The sequence below is a fragment of the Mustelus asterias genome, chromosome 30 (assembly GCF_964213995.1).
Source record: "Mustelus asterias chromosome 30, sMusAst1.hap1.1, whole genome shotgun sequence".
Classification (NCBI taxonomy): domain Eukaryota; kingdom Metazoa; phylum Chordata; class Chondrichthyes; order Carcharhiniformes; family Triakidae; genus Mustelus; species Mustelus asterias.
In genome coordinates this window covers 8,806,187-8,822,656 of record NC_135830.1, presented here as the reverse complement: position 1 = coordinate 8,822,656, position 16,470 = coordinate 8,806,187, and the positions used below count along the sequence as shown (strand labels likewise).

General features: G+C 44.1%; 2 protein-coding genes across 2 annotated transcripts in view; one reads left to right on the top strand and one right to left on the bottom strand.

The window, feature by feature from the left end:
• LOC144480999 (uncharacterized) overlaps positions 1-16,470 on the top strand; it is a 262,003-nt gene that overhangs the window by 220,068 nt on the left and 25,465 nt on the right. The gene's annotated exons all lie outside the window — the stretch shown is intronic.
• The window catches only part of LOC144480995 (uncharacterized), a 67,503-nt gene continuing 56,583 nt past the window's right edge, over positions 5,551-16,470 (bottom strand). The window contains exon 8 of the mRNA XM_078200622.1: positions 5,551-5,928. Coding sequence (XP_078056748.1) covers positions 5,598-5,928 — 331 coding nt within the window. The 3' untranslated portion in view covers positions 5,551-5,597. The remainder of the gene's footprint in view (positions 5,929-16,470) is intronic.

Below are 16,470 nucleotides of genomic sequence, written 5' to 3'. Positions count from 1 at the left end.
ATCTCTGGCTTGGCTTAATTCCGTTCTCCAAAACACATCAACTCCGCCCCATTTTCCCTATTATACGGTTTCCCCTCTTTCCCAGACAGGGATTTTTCCCAGTCATATGTGGGATGTGGTTGAACTCAATGCCCTTTAGTGAGAGTCACTGCGCCACCCAGTGACCCATCCGTGTAAATACACCTCCATCTCTGCCTTTTTATGATAAAATCCAGATACAGAATGAATGAATAATGAGGAGAACCGTGGTGATTTCACGCATAAACTGGTCTGTCACTGACGAGTTTCAGGTAATTCTAAACAGCAAAAGGCTCATTCATTAGAGGCCGATGCAGGACAGTGTGTGGCAGAAGATAGTTTCCTATACACTGTCCCTTAAAAACACTATCAGTGTAGCTGCAGCGTGGGTTAACAGAGTGTATCTCTCTATATATCGTCCGATGAAATACTTCCCAGGCAGGCAAACCACAAGCTAGATAGAGAACACATACAGAACAGATGTGCAAACCATGGGGTGAATCCAAGAGACTGATGTGTATTTCACATAAGCACATCATCGATTGCAAATTTCCAAATTATGACTCGTGTTGTGGGATAATTTGAGATGACCAATACTGTCGTTAACTACAGACAATATAAAACTCACGAGGCAGGTATCTCTGTGTGAGGAGGTCAAAATGAACATTCCTACCGGCTCATTTCCAAAACTGGATAGACACGTGATCCTGAGTCCCAGTACGATCTATTCTATGTCTAAACATTGAATGTCCCCATTCATAAAGTTGCAAAATGCGTTCCCTCGCCAGGAACTTTTAGATATTAATTCTGCAACTACTAAGGTTCCCAGGCCATTGGCTCTCAACTCTTCGATTTGTCATCATACCTTACAGTGACTTGCTTTTGGTTGAAATGAACAATTCATTCAATACATAAATTACATTTAAAATATGAGCATATATGTTTTATAATCATAGTTATTTATTTAATTCTCTTATTGCATCCACATATTTGTAAAATATTTGTTTCATTCCCATATTATCCTTGTTTCAAGAATCATTTAACTCTTTGTTTGTAGTGTCTTATGTATTCTGTCAAAAACCCTCTAAATTGGTTAATAATTTTCCCCTTCAGTCGTATTTAAGATAAGCACATCATCGAATACAAATTTTCAAATTATGACTAGATTGGGATCTTTGCGATTGACCAGAGGGAAAAAAAAACACAGAAGTTTCAAAAAGCTGGGGCCCATTTGATACAATTAACTACTTATTCTCCGAGGCTGGGGCCTTCTGATACAGATATTTCAGCTTCACAATCAGGAAAAGTCCAGAAAAATCAAATATTTTTACTGATAAAAGTTTATTAATGAAACAGAACATGGTTAAAACAAACAGAAAATGACCTGAGGATCAAAGACAACCAGAGTAAAAGGATGTTCACAATGTTCTGGACACAAATGGTTTCTCTTCAGCCCCTCTGTCGCCTGTTCCCTGCCCTCTTTGTGGAACACTCCGCTCAGTCCACAAGCATCACCCTGACCTTCCGCTTGCCATTAGAATTCACCACCTTGCTCTCACACTCACATTTCTGTCCTCGGCCTGCTGCAATGTTCCGGAGAAGCCCAACACAAGCTGGACAAACAGCCCCTCATCTTCCGATGAGGCACTTTACAGCCTTCTGGACTCAACATTGAGTTCAACAACTTCACACCCTGAACTTGTTTTCATGGTTTTTTGTTTCAGACAGCGATGTTCATTATTCTGTCCTGAACACTCACTTCTTTACGACAACCATTACCTCGCCTTTTGCTTCTGTTCTGCAAAATTCTTCTCCACAGATGCTGCCAGACCTGCTGCATTTTTCCAGTTCTTTGTGTTCATTTTAGAGCTGCATGTAGTAGGGGGAAAACACTATTTACTCTCCTGGAGTAAATAAATGTCCTTCATCAGTTGTTGTGGATCATTTCAGTGGAAATGTGCTCTCCCAGGCTCAAAGGAACCCTCCGACTCTCCCACTTTACCAACTGTCAGAATGAACATGGTTCAGTCCTGGATGTGATTAACAGCAGAATCCACCTCATGTAAGCAAATGTGAACTTGCTGGTGTCTCAGCAGGGAAGTTGACCGAGTGAATCCCTTCCCACACTGAGAGCAGGTGAATGGCGTCTCCCCGGTGTGAACTCGCTGGTGTGTCTGCAGGGTGGATAACTGAGTGAATCCCTTCCCACAGTCAGAGCAGGTGAACAGTCTCTCCCCGTATAAAATTGATGGTGTCTCACCTGGGTGGGGGAATCTCGGAATTGCTTCCCATAATCAAAGCAAGTGAATGGTCTTTCCCCAGTGTGAACTCTCTGGTGCTTCTGCAGAGTGGATGAATCTCTGAATCCCTTTCCACACTCAGTGCAGATGAACGGCCTCTCTCCAGTGTGAACTCGCTGGTGTCCGAGCAGGTTGAATGACTGAATGAATCCCTTCCCACATTCAGTGCAGATAAAAGGCCTCTCCTCTGTGTGAATTCACTGATGTGTCCACAGGTGGGATAACTGAGTGACTCCCTTCCCACAATCAGGGCAAGTAAATGGCCTTTCCCCAGTGTGGACGCGTTGGTGACTTTCCAGTCTTGATGGGGTAACGAATCCCTTCCCACATTCCCAAGGTTTCTCCATGGTGCAGGTGTCCTTGTGACTCTCCACGTTCAAGAACCAACTGAGGTGTCCACAAACACAGAACACGGAGAGCGTCTTTCCCGACTCCAAAGGGTAATGTTTTGAAAACTGTGTAACTAGTTAAAGCTGAAACATTCTCACTCAGATCTCTGTGCGTCCAGGTGCTTTTCCAGTTTAAAATTTTCTGTTGCAGACAAAATAGAGAAACATTTCTCCTACATTCAAAGGCTGATGATATTCAGGTCCTGGTGAATTGAGTGACTCTGTCAGATGTTGATGTGATGTGTGGAGTCTGCACATTCTCCCCGTGACTGCATGGGTTTCCTTCAGGTGCTCCAGTTTCCTCCCACAATCCACGGGTTAGGTGGATTGGCCATGCTAAATTCTCCCTTGGTGTACCCAAACAGTGTGGCGACTTGGGGATTTTCGCAGTAACTTCATTGCAGTGTTAATGTTAGCCTACTTGTGACACTAATACATTTTTAAAAATCCCAAAAGCTGTAAATCTCCGTCCCACACACTGTCCCTCCATTCTCACTCTGATGTGTCTAATATTCACCCTCCCAATTCTCCTGAATCAGTGAGTCATGTTGATCTATCGATACAAGGTCCTGGAGTCAGATACCCAAACATTTTAATTCAGTAAATGTACATATATCGCGCCAGATGCACAATTAGCTGTCCAGAAAATGTTTGATCGAGAGTACTGTATCTTTTAATTTGAGATAGAGTAGGGGATGTGTGAGGAAGAACTTTATTTAGACAGCGAGTGGGCATAATCAGAAAATCACACCAGTGTGGAAGTGGAGAAGAATAATTTAAAATAAATTGGGTTGTGCATCTGAAGGAAATAAACTTGCAGGGGAACAGGGCTATAGAGGGGTAGTGGGACTGACTGTATTGTCCGACAGAAAGTCGGCATGGACTCGAGTTACTGAATGGACACCTGTGCTGTGAATGTATAATGGAAATATATAATGTCGCTGAAGTACTATATTACAAAACTAGAAATAATAAATGTATTTTGTTACAGAACCAATTATGCACCATGTAACAACATTAGACAGATGTCTGTCCTATATTTACTGTCCCCTTAAATGTCAGCCATCTCTCGATGTTCCTGATGGTGGGGGAGTTGAGGATAAGGGGTCAACCTTTCAGGACTGAAGTGAGAAATTTCTTCACCCAGAGAATGGTGAATGTGTGGAATTCACTCCCACAGAAAGTAGCTGAAGCCAAGACATTGTGTGATTTCAAGAAGAAATTAGATAGAGTTCTCAGCGCTGAAGGGATATTGGGAGGGCGGGAGGGATCAGAATATTGAATTTGATGATCGGCCATGATCATAATGGATGGTCGAGCAGGTTTCTATCTCCTGGGGAAACCAGCCCGGGAACATTAGAAAAGAGACCATCCTTTTAGCCTGACAAATACATGTGTCAAGTTGAGAGAGGAAATTATGTCAATGTCTTTAAGAGAGAGAGAGACCTGGGCCAACCTTTCCAGAGTCTGCAGCCTCCCTGGATTCACTTCCTTTCCCTTCAGTTGCTGCAAGTCCCCAATTTCCTCCAGAATGAGAAAAGAAATGGAAAGGGGGAGAAAAATAAGGTGTTTTACTCACAGGTGTTGGAGACAGGAGGAGGTTTTGGCCTGTGTGAAGATAAAAACAAAACCTGTGATGTTAAAAATTAAAATGTATTGACTTGTAAGAAAATAAACAGAATACATTTTGCAAAGTTCCATCCACCACTCCCTCATCTGGCAGCCCTGCATTCAGGTGTAGGACGAGTAGTATACTGCAAGATTAGAAATATAATAAACCTACTGTACCAGAAAATCATAAATATAGAGAATGTAAATGTAACACGAGTCATAACAGAGACATCACCTACCTGACTACACTGTTCCCTGAAATGTCAGCCATTTCCTGGGGAAACAACCCTTTCATTGTTAACATTCGGAAAGAGACCATCCTTTTAGCCAGACAAATAAATGTGTCTAGCTGAGGGAGCAAAGAATGTTAATGTCTTTAAGAGAGAGAGACCTGGGCCAACCTTTCCAGAGTCTGCAGCCTCCCTGGATTCACTTCCTTTCCCTTCAGTTGCTGCAAGTCCCCAATTCCCCCCAGAATGAGAAAAGAAATGGAAAGGGGGAAACATTGATTTCTTCCAGATGTTGCCCAGAGGAGGGAGTTTTAGTCTGAAGCTCATTGGGGGGTCGGTGGGAATGTGAAGTTGAGGTTACAATCAGATCAGCTGTGTATGTATTGAATGGTGGAGCAGGCTCGAGGGACGTACCCCTATTCTGAATGTGCATATTCATCTGTTATCACATCCTGTACAATAGATTGTAGCATTTTCCCTCCGGCTGATGTCAGGTTGATGGGTCTGTGGTTCCCCGTTTTCTCTCTCCCTCCTTAAACAGTGGGGTTACATTTACCACCTTCCAATCTGCAGCAACCATTCCACAATCTATAGAATTTGGAAAGATGACCACCAATGTATCCACTATCTCCACAGCCACCTCTTCCAACACTCTGGGATGTAGATCAGCAGCTTTTTGGGGATTTATTCACTTCCAACCCCATTAATTTCTCCAGTGCTACTTTTTCACGAATACTAATCTCTTTCAGTTCCTCATGCTCACTACTCCCTCTGCGTGCTTTGCGAGGCTTCCAAACATAATTGTGAACAAAATATCTTTTAACTTCCTAACGCTCTTTCACTCTGTGATCCTTGAGAAATCCAAAGCCAGATATTCGCAACAAGGTTAAAAGATTATCAGCCCACTGGAGGCAAAGTGGTGAGACCGGCCAGTCCAGCAGAAAGAAACCCTCCGACCCTCCCCATTGACCAACTGTGAGAATGAACAAAATGCAGTCCTGGATGTAATTGAGAGCAGAAACAATAACAGCAGAATCCAACCCCTGGAATCACATGTGAACTCGCTGGTGTCTCCGCAGGTTGGATAACTGAGTGAATCCTTTCCCACACTGAGAGCAGGTGAACGGTCTCTCCTTGGTGTGAACTCGCTGGTGTGTCTGAAGAGTGGATAACTGAGCAAATCCCTTCTCGCACTGAGGGCAGGTGAACGGCCTCTCCCCAGTGTGAAACCGTTGGTGTGTCTTCAGATGGGATAACTGAGTGAACCCATTCCCACACTGTGAGCAGGTAAACGGCCTCTCCCGAGTGTGAACTCGCTGGTGTGTCTGCAGGCTGGATGACTGACTGAATCCCTTCCCACACTGAGAGCAGATGAATGGTCTCTCCTCATTGTGAACTCGCTGGTGTGTCTGCAGGGCGGATGACTGAGTGAATCTCTTCCCACAATGAAAGCAGATGAATGGCTTTTCCTCATTGTGAACTCGCTGGTGTGTCTGCAGGGTGGATAATCGACTGAATCCATTCCCACACTGAGAACAGGTGAACGGTCTCTCCCCAGTGTGGCTGCGTCGATGGGTTTCCAGGTGAGAAGGGTATCTAAATCCCTTCCCACAGTCCCCACATTTCCACCGTTTCTCCATGGTGCAGGTGTCCTTGTGACTCTCCAGGTCGGACAATCAGTTGAAACCTCATCCACACACAGAACACGGGTACAGTCTCTCCCCGCTGTGAATGCTGCGATGTTTTTTCAGGCTGTGCAACTGAAGCGTTTTCCACACGCATTGCACTAGAGCACTCTCTCCCTGGTGTGTGTATGTCTCGGTGCTTTCCAGTCACACTGATGTTTAAAATCTCCTGAAGCAGACAGAACAGAAAAACATTTCTCCTTCTAGATTCAAAGGACGATGATATTCAGGTCCCGTTGAATTGAGTGACTCTGTCAGATGTTGATGTGACGTTTGGTTTAAGATTTCTGTCTGTAAATCTTCACCTTCTAATATCCTGTAAAAGGAGTTTACAAAAGTCATCACAGTCAGTACAGGATGAAAATTCAGAACAGGCAATTCTAGTTTCTGTGGAACATTCTTTCCTCTCTCATTCCCCAAAAGCTGTAAATCTCCATCCCACACACTCTCCCTCCATTCTCACTCTGCTGTATCTAATATTCACCCTCCATATTCTCTTGAAAGTGCTGATTGAGGCTGATTGACAGATCCATGCTCGCTGCTTCCTGTCCTGGACACAGAGAGCTGAAAATCTCCATGCAGGCTGCCAGACAGTCTCGAGAGTCACAGAGGTTTACAGCATGGAAACAGGCCCTTCGCCCCAATTTGTCCATGCCGCCTTTTTTTTTAACCCCTAAGCTAGTCCCAATTGCCTGCATTTGGCCCATGTCCCTCTGTACCCATCTTACCCATGTAACTGTCTAAATGCTTTTTAAAAATCAAAATTGTACCCGCCTCTACTACTACCTCTGGCAGCTTGTTCAAGACACTCACCATTCTCTGTATGAAAAAATTGCCCCTCTCACCTTAAACCTATGCCCTCTAGTTTTAGACTCCCCTACTTTGGGAAAAGATATTTACTATCTAGCTGATCTGTGCCCCTCATTATTTTATAGACCTCTATAAGATCACCCCTAAGCCTCCGACACTCCAGACAAAAAAGTTCCAGTCTATCCAGCCTCTCCTTATAACTCAAACCATCAAGTCCCAGTAGCATCCTAATAATTATTTTCTGCACTCTTTCTGGTTTAATAATATCCTTTCTATAATAGGGTGACCAGAACTGTACACAGCATTCCAAGTGTGGCCTTACCAATGTTTTGTACAACTTCAACAAGACATCCCAACTCCTGTATTCAATGTTCTGACCAATGAAACCAAGCACGTTGAATGCCTTCTTCACCACTCACAAAGCCATGCTGACTGTCCCTAATCAGTCATTGCATCTCTAAATGCCTGTAGATCCTGTCTCTCAAAATACCTTCCAACAACTTACCCATGTGAGGCTCACTGGCCTGCAGTTCCCAGGCTTTTCCCTGCAGCCCTTTTCAAACAAAGGCACAACATTTGCCACCCTCCAGTCTTCAGGCACCTCACCTGTGACTATCGATGATACAAATATCTCTGCTCTGACTGAACTAAAAATATATTTAATGGATCGGATGGCTCCAGTTGGTGAAGATACAGGGGGTTGTGATTAATTATGATCTTGAACTTGCTGCCTGTGGGGGTAGTCAAGCAGAGATGATCAATAATTTCTAAATGAGATTAGATGGGTGCTGCAGGGTTACAGAATGGGACCCACTCCAGACGGACAGAATTGCACGACAGAGGATTTATAGTTTACTTTTGATAATTTATTAATTCGCGTCACAAGCATGCTGACATTAACACTGCAATGAAGTCACTGTGAAAATCACAAAAAAACTGTGAAAAACTATGAAGTTACAGTGAGAGTCGGTATGGACTCGAGTTATCCAATGGACTCCTTCTGTGCTGGAATGACTCTATGACTGGAAAATCTGATTTCCACTCTATCTGACGAAGGAGCAGCGCTCCGAAAGCTAATGGTATTTGCTATCAAATAAACCTGTTGGACTTTAACCTGGTGTTGTTAAAACTCTTACTGTGTTTACCCCAGTCCAACGCTGGCATCTCCACATCATGACCACATAATAACACCAGAGACATTCTCTGCTCAAGTTTAGCTTCTGCTCGACTTTAAAAGAGTAAGAGGCAACTTAATTTAAACCTTCGAGATTCTGAAAGGTCTTGGATGTGGAGAGGATGTTTACTCTTATGGGAGAATCTGGGGGTCACTGTTTAAAAAACAGTGCTGCCCATTGAAGACAGAGCTGAGAAGGTTTTATTTCATTCAGAGTCTTGAATCTTCGGAAGTCCCTTCCTCAAAAGTAGTAGAGTCTGATTTCAATAAGGAATTAGATACATTTCTTGGGGATCAAGGGATACGGGGGGGTGGGGTGGGGGGGGGGGGGGGGGGGGAGGCGGGATTACGATATTGAATTTGATGATCAGCCGTGACCAGAATGAACAGCGGAGCAAGCTCGAAGGGCCGAATAGCCTCCTCCCGACTTATATTTTCTAGTATGTTTCTATGTAAACATGAGGAGCCTGGGGCTGAAGTGTAACCAAATTCTTTGCCACCGCTTCAGGCAACTTCTCTCACTGAAACATAGAATCTAGAAGTGGGGGTAGGTCATTCAGCCTTCGAACTTGCTTCGCCATTCATTATGGTCATGGTTGATCATCAAATTCAATATCCTAATCCCCCCCCCACCCCACTCCTGTTCCTCCATATCCCTTGATCTATATTCTGTGGCAGTGAATTCCACACATTCATCACCCTCTGGATGAAGAAATTTCTCCTCACCTCAGTTCTAAAAGGTTTACCCCTTATCCTCAAACTATGACCCCGAGTTCTGGACTCCCCCCACCATTGGGAACATTCTTCCTGTATCTACCCTGTCTAACCCTGTTAGAATTTTTAAGTTTCTATGAGATCCCACTCTTCCAAACTCCAGTGAATATAATCCTAACCGATTTAGTTTCTCCTCATATGACTGACTTGCCATCCCAGGAATCAGCCTGGTAAACCTTCGCTGTACTCCCTCTATAACAAGGACATCCTTCCTCAGATAAGGACACCAAAACTGTACACAATACTCCAGGTGTGGCCTCACCAACGCCCCATAGAACTGCAGCAAAACATCCCTATCCCTATACTCAAATCCTCTTGCTATGAAGGCCTACAGATCATTTGCCTTCTTTACTGCCTGCTGTACCTGCATGCTTACTTTCAGCGACTGATGCACGAGGAATCCAACAGCTTGTTGAGTATACCCCTCCCTCAATTTACACCTATTCAAGTAATAATCTGTCTTCCTATTATTGCTACCAAAGTGGATAATCTCACATTTATCCACATTATACTGCATCTGCCATGCAGATGCCCACACACTCAGCCTGTCCAAATCACGCTAAAGCATCTCTGCAGCCTCCTCACAGCTCACCCTCCCACCCAACTTTGTATTATCTGCAAATTTGGAAATAATACATTCCGTTCCCTCTTCCAAATCATTAATATATAATGTGAAGAGTTGGGGTCCAAGCACATATCCCTGCCAAACCCCACTAGTCACTGACTGCCAATCAGAAAAAGACTCATTTATGCCAACTCTTCGCTTCTTATCTGCTAACCAGCTTTCTATCCATCTCAAGACATTACCTGCAATCCCATGTCCTTTAACTTTACATAGCAGTCTGTTATGTGAGACCTTGTCGAAAGCCTTCTGAAAGTCTAAATAAACCACATCCACTGGTTCTCCTCGGTCAACTCTATTACTTACATCCTTACAAAATTCCAATAGATTCGTCAAGCATGATTTCCCTTTTGTAAATCCATGCTGTCTTTGTCTGATTATACCACTGCCTTCCAAATGCCGAGTTGTGAAATCCTTGATAATAGACACCAGCAACTTCCCCAGTACCAATGTTAGGCTCACTTGTCTATAGTTCCCTGTTTTCTCTCTCCCTCCCTTTTTGAATAGTGGGTTTACATTAGCTACCCTCCAATCTGCAGGAACTATTACCGATTCCAAAGAATTTGGGAAAATAACCACCAATGTATCTACTATTTCCAGGACCACTTCCTTAAGTACTCTGGGATGAAGCTTATCTGGACCTGGAGATTTATCCACCTTCAATCCCATCAATTTCCCCAAAAACTTCTCAACTGATGCTGATTTCCTTCAGCCCCTGACTAAAATATGTTTCTCTCAGCCCATCTGGTATATTATTCATGTCTTCCTTTGTGAAGACTGAAGCAAAGTACCAATTTAATTCCTCAGCCATTTCTTTATTCCCCATTATGAATTCTCCCATTTCTAACATTTGTTTTTGTCAATCTTTTACATATCTATAGAAACTTTTACAGTCAGTTTTTCTATTCCCTGCTACCTTACTTTCATACTCCATTTTTCCCTTAATCAATCCCTTGGTCCTCCTTTGCTGAATTTTAAACTGTTCCCAATCCTCGGATCTATTGCTTTTTCTTGCCGATTTGTATGCTTCTTCCTTGAATCTGATACTACCTCTAATTTCCCTTGTAAGCCATGGCTTGGCCACAATTCCCGTACCACTCTTGCGCCAAACAGGAAAAAACAACTTCTGGACTATGTACATTGCCCACAGACTTCTCTCGGCTGCAAACATCAGCTGTAGCCTGGGAGTGGGTGAAGCTGTTTAAAACCTGTTGCTCAGTTTGCTGTGCTATCCGGTCACTAGGACCCAGTTGGGAGCAGAAAACGCCGAAGCCCCTCCCACTCACTGTTGCGTCACTAAGATCCCAGCGCATGCGCTCCGCTCCCTGCTGAATCAAGATGGTGGCTCTTAACCTGAGCCTCGTCCCGGGAAAAAGGCCTGAAGCTGCAAACACGGGACCTGCGGATTACTATTAGAGGTTTGAGATCTTCACCAGATATTTAGAAACCCTCTCCGTCCATCTGCCGGTTCCAATCATCCCTCCATGTATCCGCATCCTTACCGGTTGCTGATGAGACAGACGAATGTCTCTCCCCATTGCCATCATCCACGCTGCGCATGCGTCAAACACTGTTTCACTGCGCATGCACAACTCTCCTGTGCTGGGGATAGGGGACATTCCCCACCGCGAGGAATGGTGGGTAAAGCGCACGCCATCGAAACTGCTCATTTGTGAACAGTGAGCTTTTTTTGCTGCGATGTAAAAATTAGGGATAGGGGTGCAGTCAATAACATTAGGAATCAAATTATACTGTAATCTAAGTACTCAAGGCATCCATTATCCACCAGAAAGTAGGGGAATGGAAATTCTCGACCAAAGTATCTGAAATTGATACATAATGAGGAGGAAGTCGATCCGTATCTTTAATGAACATCAACACGCAAAAATGGAACTTAATGACTTTTAAACAGCTTGCCCTCTTGACATAGAAGTGTCATAATGGGAAATGTGTGTGATGGATAGAGCTGTTTCTGGGGCACAGGGGATTGTGGGATCCACGGCCCCGTTAAACAGCAGCTATTGGTATGTGTTTCATTAGAGGAGCATCAGTGACTGCAAACTTTGTTTCTGTCTCCATAGATGCTGTCTAACCTGATGAGTATTTCCAACGTTTTCTCTTTTCATTTCAGATTTCCAGCAGCTGCAGTGTTTTCATTTTGTTTAGTTGAAGGCGTTGCTCATGGAACTGAATCTGGAAACAAACGGACCATTTAAAGCTGTGTTTCAAGTAAGGAAAAAGTAGTTCTGTCGGGGATTTTCATTAAATTTACATTTGGAAAATTTTCAAATTAATAACTGGAACATGGACATTACTAGAATTATCAGCAATTGGCTAAACCTCCTTTGACAGCAGCTTCCAAAACTACACACCTCTTCCCCAACATGGATAAGGGCAGTTTGTGCACAGAAACCCCACTACCTGCATTTACTCTTCAGAATCACACACTATTCTGACTTGGTAGTTTACTGCTCTGCCTTCACTATCACTCGGCCAAAATCCTAAAACGTATTTCCGAGCAACACAGTACAGTGGCACAGGGTGGCACAGTGGTCAACACTGCTGTCTCACAGCACCAGGGATCCAGGTTCGATTCCAGCTTTGGGTGACTGTGTGGAGTTTGCACATTCTCTCTGTGACTGCATGAGTTTCCTTCAGGTGCTCCGGTTTCCTCCCACACCCCCAAGGTGTACAGGTTAGGTGGATTGGCTACGCTAAATTGCCCCTTAAATGCAGGAGGATGCAGGTTACTTCAGGATTACAAGTTGTTTTAAGATTTTAGATTGAAAACGACATTTGGAGGTGATAGTTTTCCTGCATCCTTTGAGTTGGTGAAGGTTGTGGTTTGGCAGGTTCTGTCAGTTCTTGTCCAGTTGTAGATGTATAAAGTCCTTACCATTCATTCCCTCCCTGTTTCATCTCTATCTTTCTCCTCCCATTGAGGCTGAATTCTTGTGTAGATCTGGACGGGTGACAGGTTTCCTGCATTGAAGAACATTAACAAACCATTTGGGTTTTTAATCACAATCCAGCAGCTTCCGGAGTCACGTCTTCCTTGTGCCGGCTCCACAAATTACCAGATTCATTCAGCTCAATTTCACAACCTGCCTTTGTGTTTATCACTGTTTTTTCTCCTCTTTAAATTAATTTGCAGCCTTGAGAAATCCATGAGCCATGTACATATTCAGTGTGAGAGATTGCAACCCCTGAAGGAACTGCTTCTCCACTTTTAGTTACACTTCCGTTCTGCCCCATGCTCCAGTGAAGGAGACTGGGGAGGGCAGAGGATCTTTTCCTGGACCTGTTCTTGGGGCTGGTTAAAACAGTAATTTGTAGTTCAGCAGAGGGTAACTTGGCTGTGGGCTCCTCTTCTGTGGTTTCACAGTAACTTCATTACAGTGTTACTGTCAGCTTTACTTGTGACTAATAAAAATAAACTTTAACTTTCTTGTCCGTGCTCGTGTGGTCCTGGAGAGGGAGCAGACAGTGTCGACTGGAACACTCGATATCTTCCACAACTCAGGGGACAGAGTGTCTCACAAACACTGGAAACAAAGTTCTGGTTCAGTTCAGATGGAAGTTCGATTGGACCACAAGATTTGGGGAAACAAGATTTGAAATAATATTCCATGGAAACTAGATTGTTTGTTGTGAATTTCTGTCCTGTGCTGACAGTGATACCGACTCTGTCAATGTCTTTTACAAGGTCCACACGGGTGATGAATTGCAGATGGGAAATGGAAACCAAACATCACATCATCTGACAGAGTCACTCAATTCATCAGAACCTGAATACCATCGACCTTTAAATGTGGAAGGAGAAATGTTTGTCTGTTCTGGCGGTGGGGAACAATTTCAAACATCAGTGTGACTGGAAAAGCACCGAGACACAGACCTGAGTGAGAGTGAACTGACTGGAAAGAGCTTTAACCAGTTACACAGCCTGAAAGAAACATCACACCATTCACAGCAGAGAACCATAACACCATAAGAATTAGGATCAGAATTAGGCCATTGGACTCATCGAGTCTGCTCCTCCATTCAATGAGATCACGGCTGATCTGATATGACAATCCAATTTTCTGCCTTGTCCCATAACCCTTAATAGCCTTACTTAGAAGCAATACACATGTTGTGTGTGGACAAGGCTTGAACAGACAAGAACACCTGCACCATGGAGAAACCATGGAAATGTGGGGACTGTGGGAAGGGATTCAGTTACCCATCGCTGCTGGAAACGCATCGGCGCAGTCACACTGGGGAGAGACCATTCACCTGCTCCATGTGCGGGAAAGGATTCATTCAGTCATCCCACCTGCTGACCCACCAGCAAGTTCACATTGAAGAGAGGCTTTTTAACCATGCTGACGGTGATCACAACTCTGAAAGCCCTGAGGACCTGGTCACGCACCAATCTATTCACACCGAGAAACAGTTCTGCTGCTCTTACTGTGGGAAGTTATTTAAGCGATCACAGAATCTAATTGAACACAAACGCACTCATACTGGGGAAAGGCCGTTCACCTGCTCTGTGTGTGGGAAGGGATTTACACGATCATCCCACCTCACTACACACCGACTGGTTCACACTGATAACAGACCTTTCAAATGTTCCGAATGTGAGAAGAGTTATAAAACCATAAGTGATCTGCTGATACACCAGCGAGTTCACAATGAGGAGAGGCCATTCAGATGTACAGTGTGTGGGAAGGGATTCACTCTGTTATCCAGCCTCCAGAAACACCAGAGAGTTCACACTGGGGAGAGGTCGTTCACCTGCTCCTTGTGTGGAAAAGGATTCATTTATTTAACCAGCCTCAGATCACACCAACTTGTTCACTCGGATAAGAAACCTTTCAAATGTTCTGAATGTGAGAAGAGCTTTAAGACCTCAAGTATTCTGCTGAGGCACCAACAAGTTCACTCTGGGGAGAGACCGTTCACCTGCTCTGACTGTGGACAGGGATTCACTCGCTCATCCAACCTGCAAACACACCAGCACATTCACACCGGGGAGAAACCGTTCACTTGCTCTGAGTGTGGGAAGGGATTTTCTCACTCATCCCACCTGCTGAGACACCAACATACTCACAATGGAGAGAGACCGTTCACCTTCTCTGAGTGCGAGATGGGATTCACTCAGTCAACCCATCTTCTAACACACCAACAAATTGACAAGTGTCTGGAGGAATTGGATTCTGCTGTTAATCACATCCAGGACTGAACAATGTTCATTCTGAGAGTTGGGGTGTGTTTTTGCTGATGTTAGTGATCGCTATAACTGGGCTGGGGTTTATTACCCTGGATAAATGTCAAATTAACTAATATTGTTTAAGACACAAAGCTGGGACCTTCATTTCTCCAGGATAAGAAAAGATTAATCAATGTCTTGTTACCAATTGCTGCATTTTTGTGGCCTTTTCTCCTTCCTAGTTCTAGATTATTTCAGTTTTCATACCTTGTTACTCTCCTGGACAAGTCCCAGCTCCCCACACCTTCCAGAGTGTCTTTCCTGGCCTTGGAATCCATGGAAGGCATCAGTAACACATCCGCGATCACCAAACACAAATCACAGTTGTTTGCACTGATCCACTTCTTTCCCCAGTCATTCAGGATGGTGATGTTTGTGGAGCTTTCTCTTGTCCACCACCATTCACGACTGGATGTGGGGGGACTGCAGTTCTGATCTGATCCGTTGTTTGTGGGATCGCTTGGCCCTGCCTGGAACATGCTGCTTCTGCTGTTTAGCATGCTTATAGTCTCATGTTCCAGAGTAATCAGGTTGGAATCTCAGTTTTAGGGTGCCCAGTGCTGCTCCTGACTTGTTCTCCAACACTCCATGTTGATCTAGGGGAGGTGATGACTGATGGTATTCTTGCTGAACTATTAATCCAGAAACTCACCTAATGATTTGGGGACCGGGTTTCAAATCCTGCCACATCAGTTGGTGGAATTTGAATTCAATGAAAAAAATCTGGAATTAAGAATTTATTGATGACCATGAAACCATTGTTGATTATCGTAAAAACCCATCTGGTTCACTAATGTCCTTTAGGAAAGGAAATCTGCTGTCCTTACCCGGTCTGGCCTACATGTAACTCCCTCTGAAATGGCCTCGCAAGTCACTCAGTTCAAGGGCAACAAGGACTGGGCCATAAATGCTGGCCATCCAGCAATGCCCATTTCCCATGAAGCAATGAAAAAGAATTTCAAGTTGAGGATTCCCAGGATGACTCACTTGCACTGTCCACCTCTGTGCTGCTCCCTCTACTCAGGTCTGAACTGCTGGTAGGACAGCACATTCTGGCAGGAAGAATAAAAGGGAAGCAGATTATCTAAATGGTGAGAGATTGTAGAGCTCTGAGATGCAGAGGGATCTGAGTGTTCTAGAGATTGAATAAACTGGGATTGTTCTCCCTGGAAAGACGGAGGCTGAGGTGCGACCTGATAGACGTTAATAAAATTATGAGGGGTTTGGATAGGGTGAACAGTTGGGAGCTTTTTCCCAGGGCAGAAATGACAATTACAAGGGGACAGATTTCAGACAAGGGAGAAAGGTTCAGTGGAGATGTTGGGGGAAGGTTTTTTACACAGAGGGTGGTGGGGGCCTAGAATGCACTGCCAAGTGAGGTGGTTGAGGCAGATACCTTAGCGACATTTAAGATTTATCTTGATAAACACATGAACAGACGGGGAATAGAGAGAAATAAGCGGTTGGTCTGGAGAGGACAATGTGATCAGCGTTGGCCGAAGGGCCTGTTCCTGTGCTGTTCTTTGTTCTTTGCATGAATCACAAAAAGCGAGTAAGCAGGTAAAGCAAGTAATTAGGAAAGTTATCATTTGTGAGGGGAATTGAT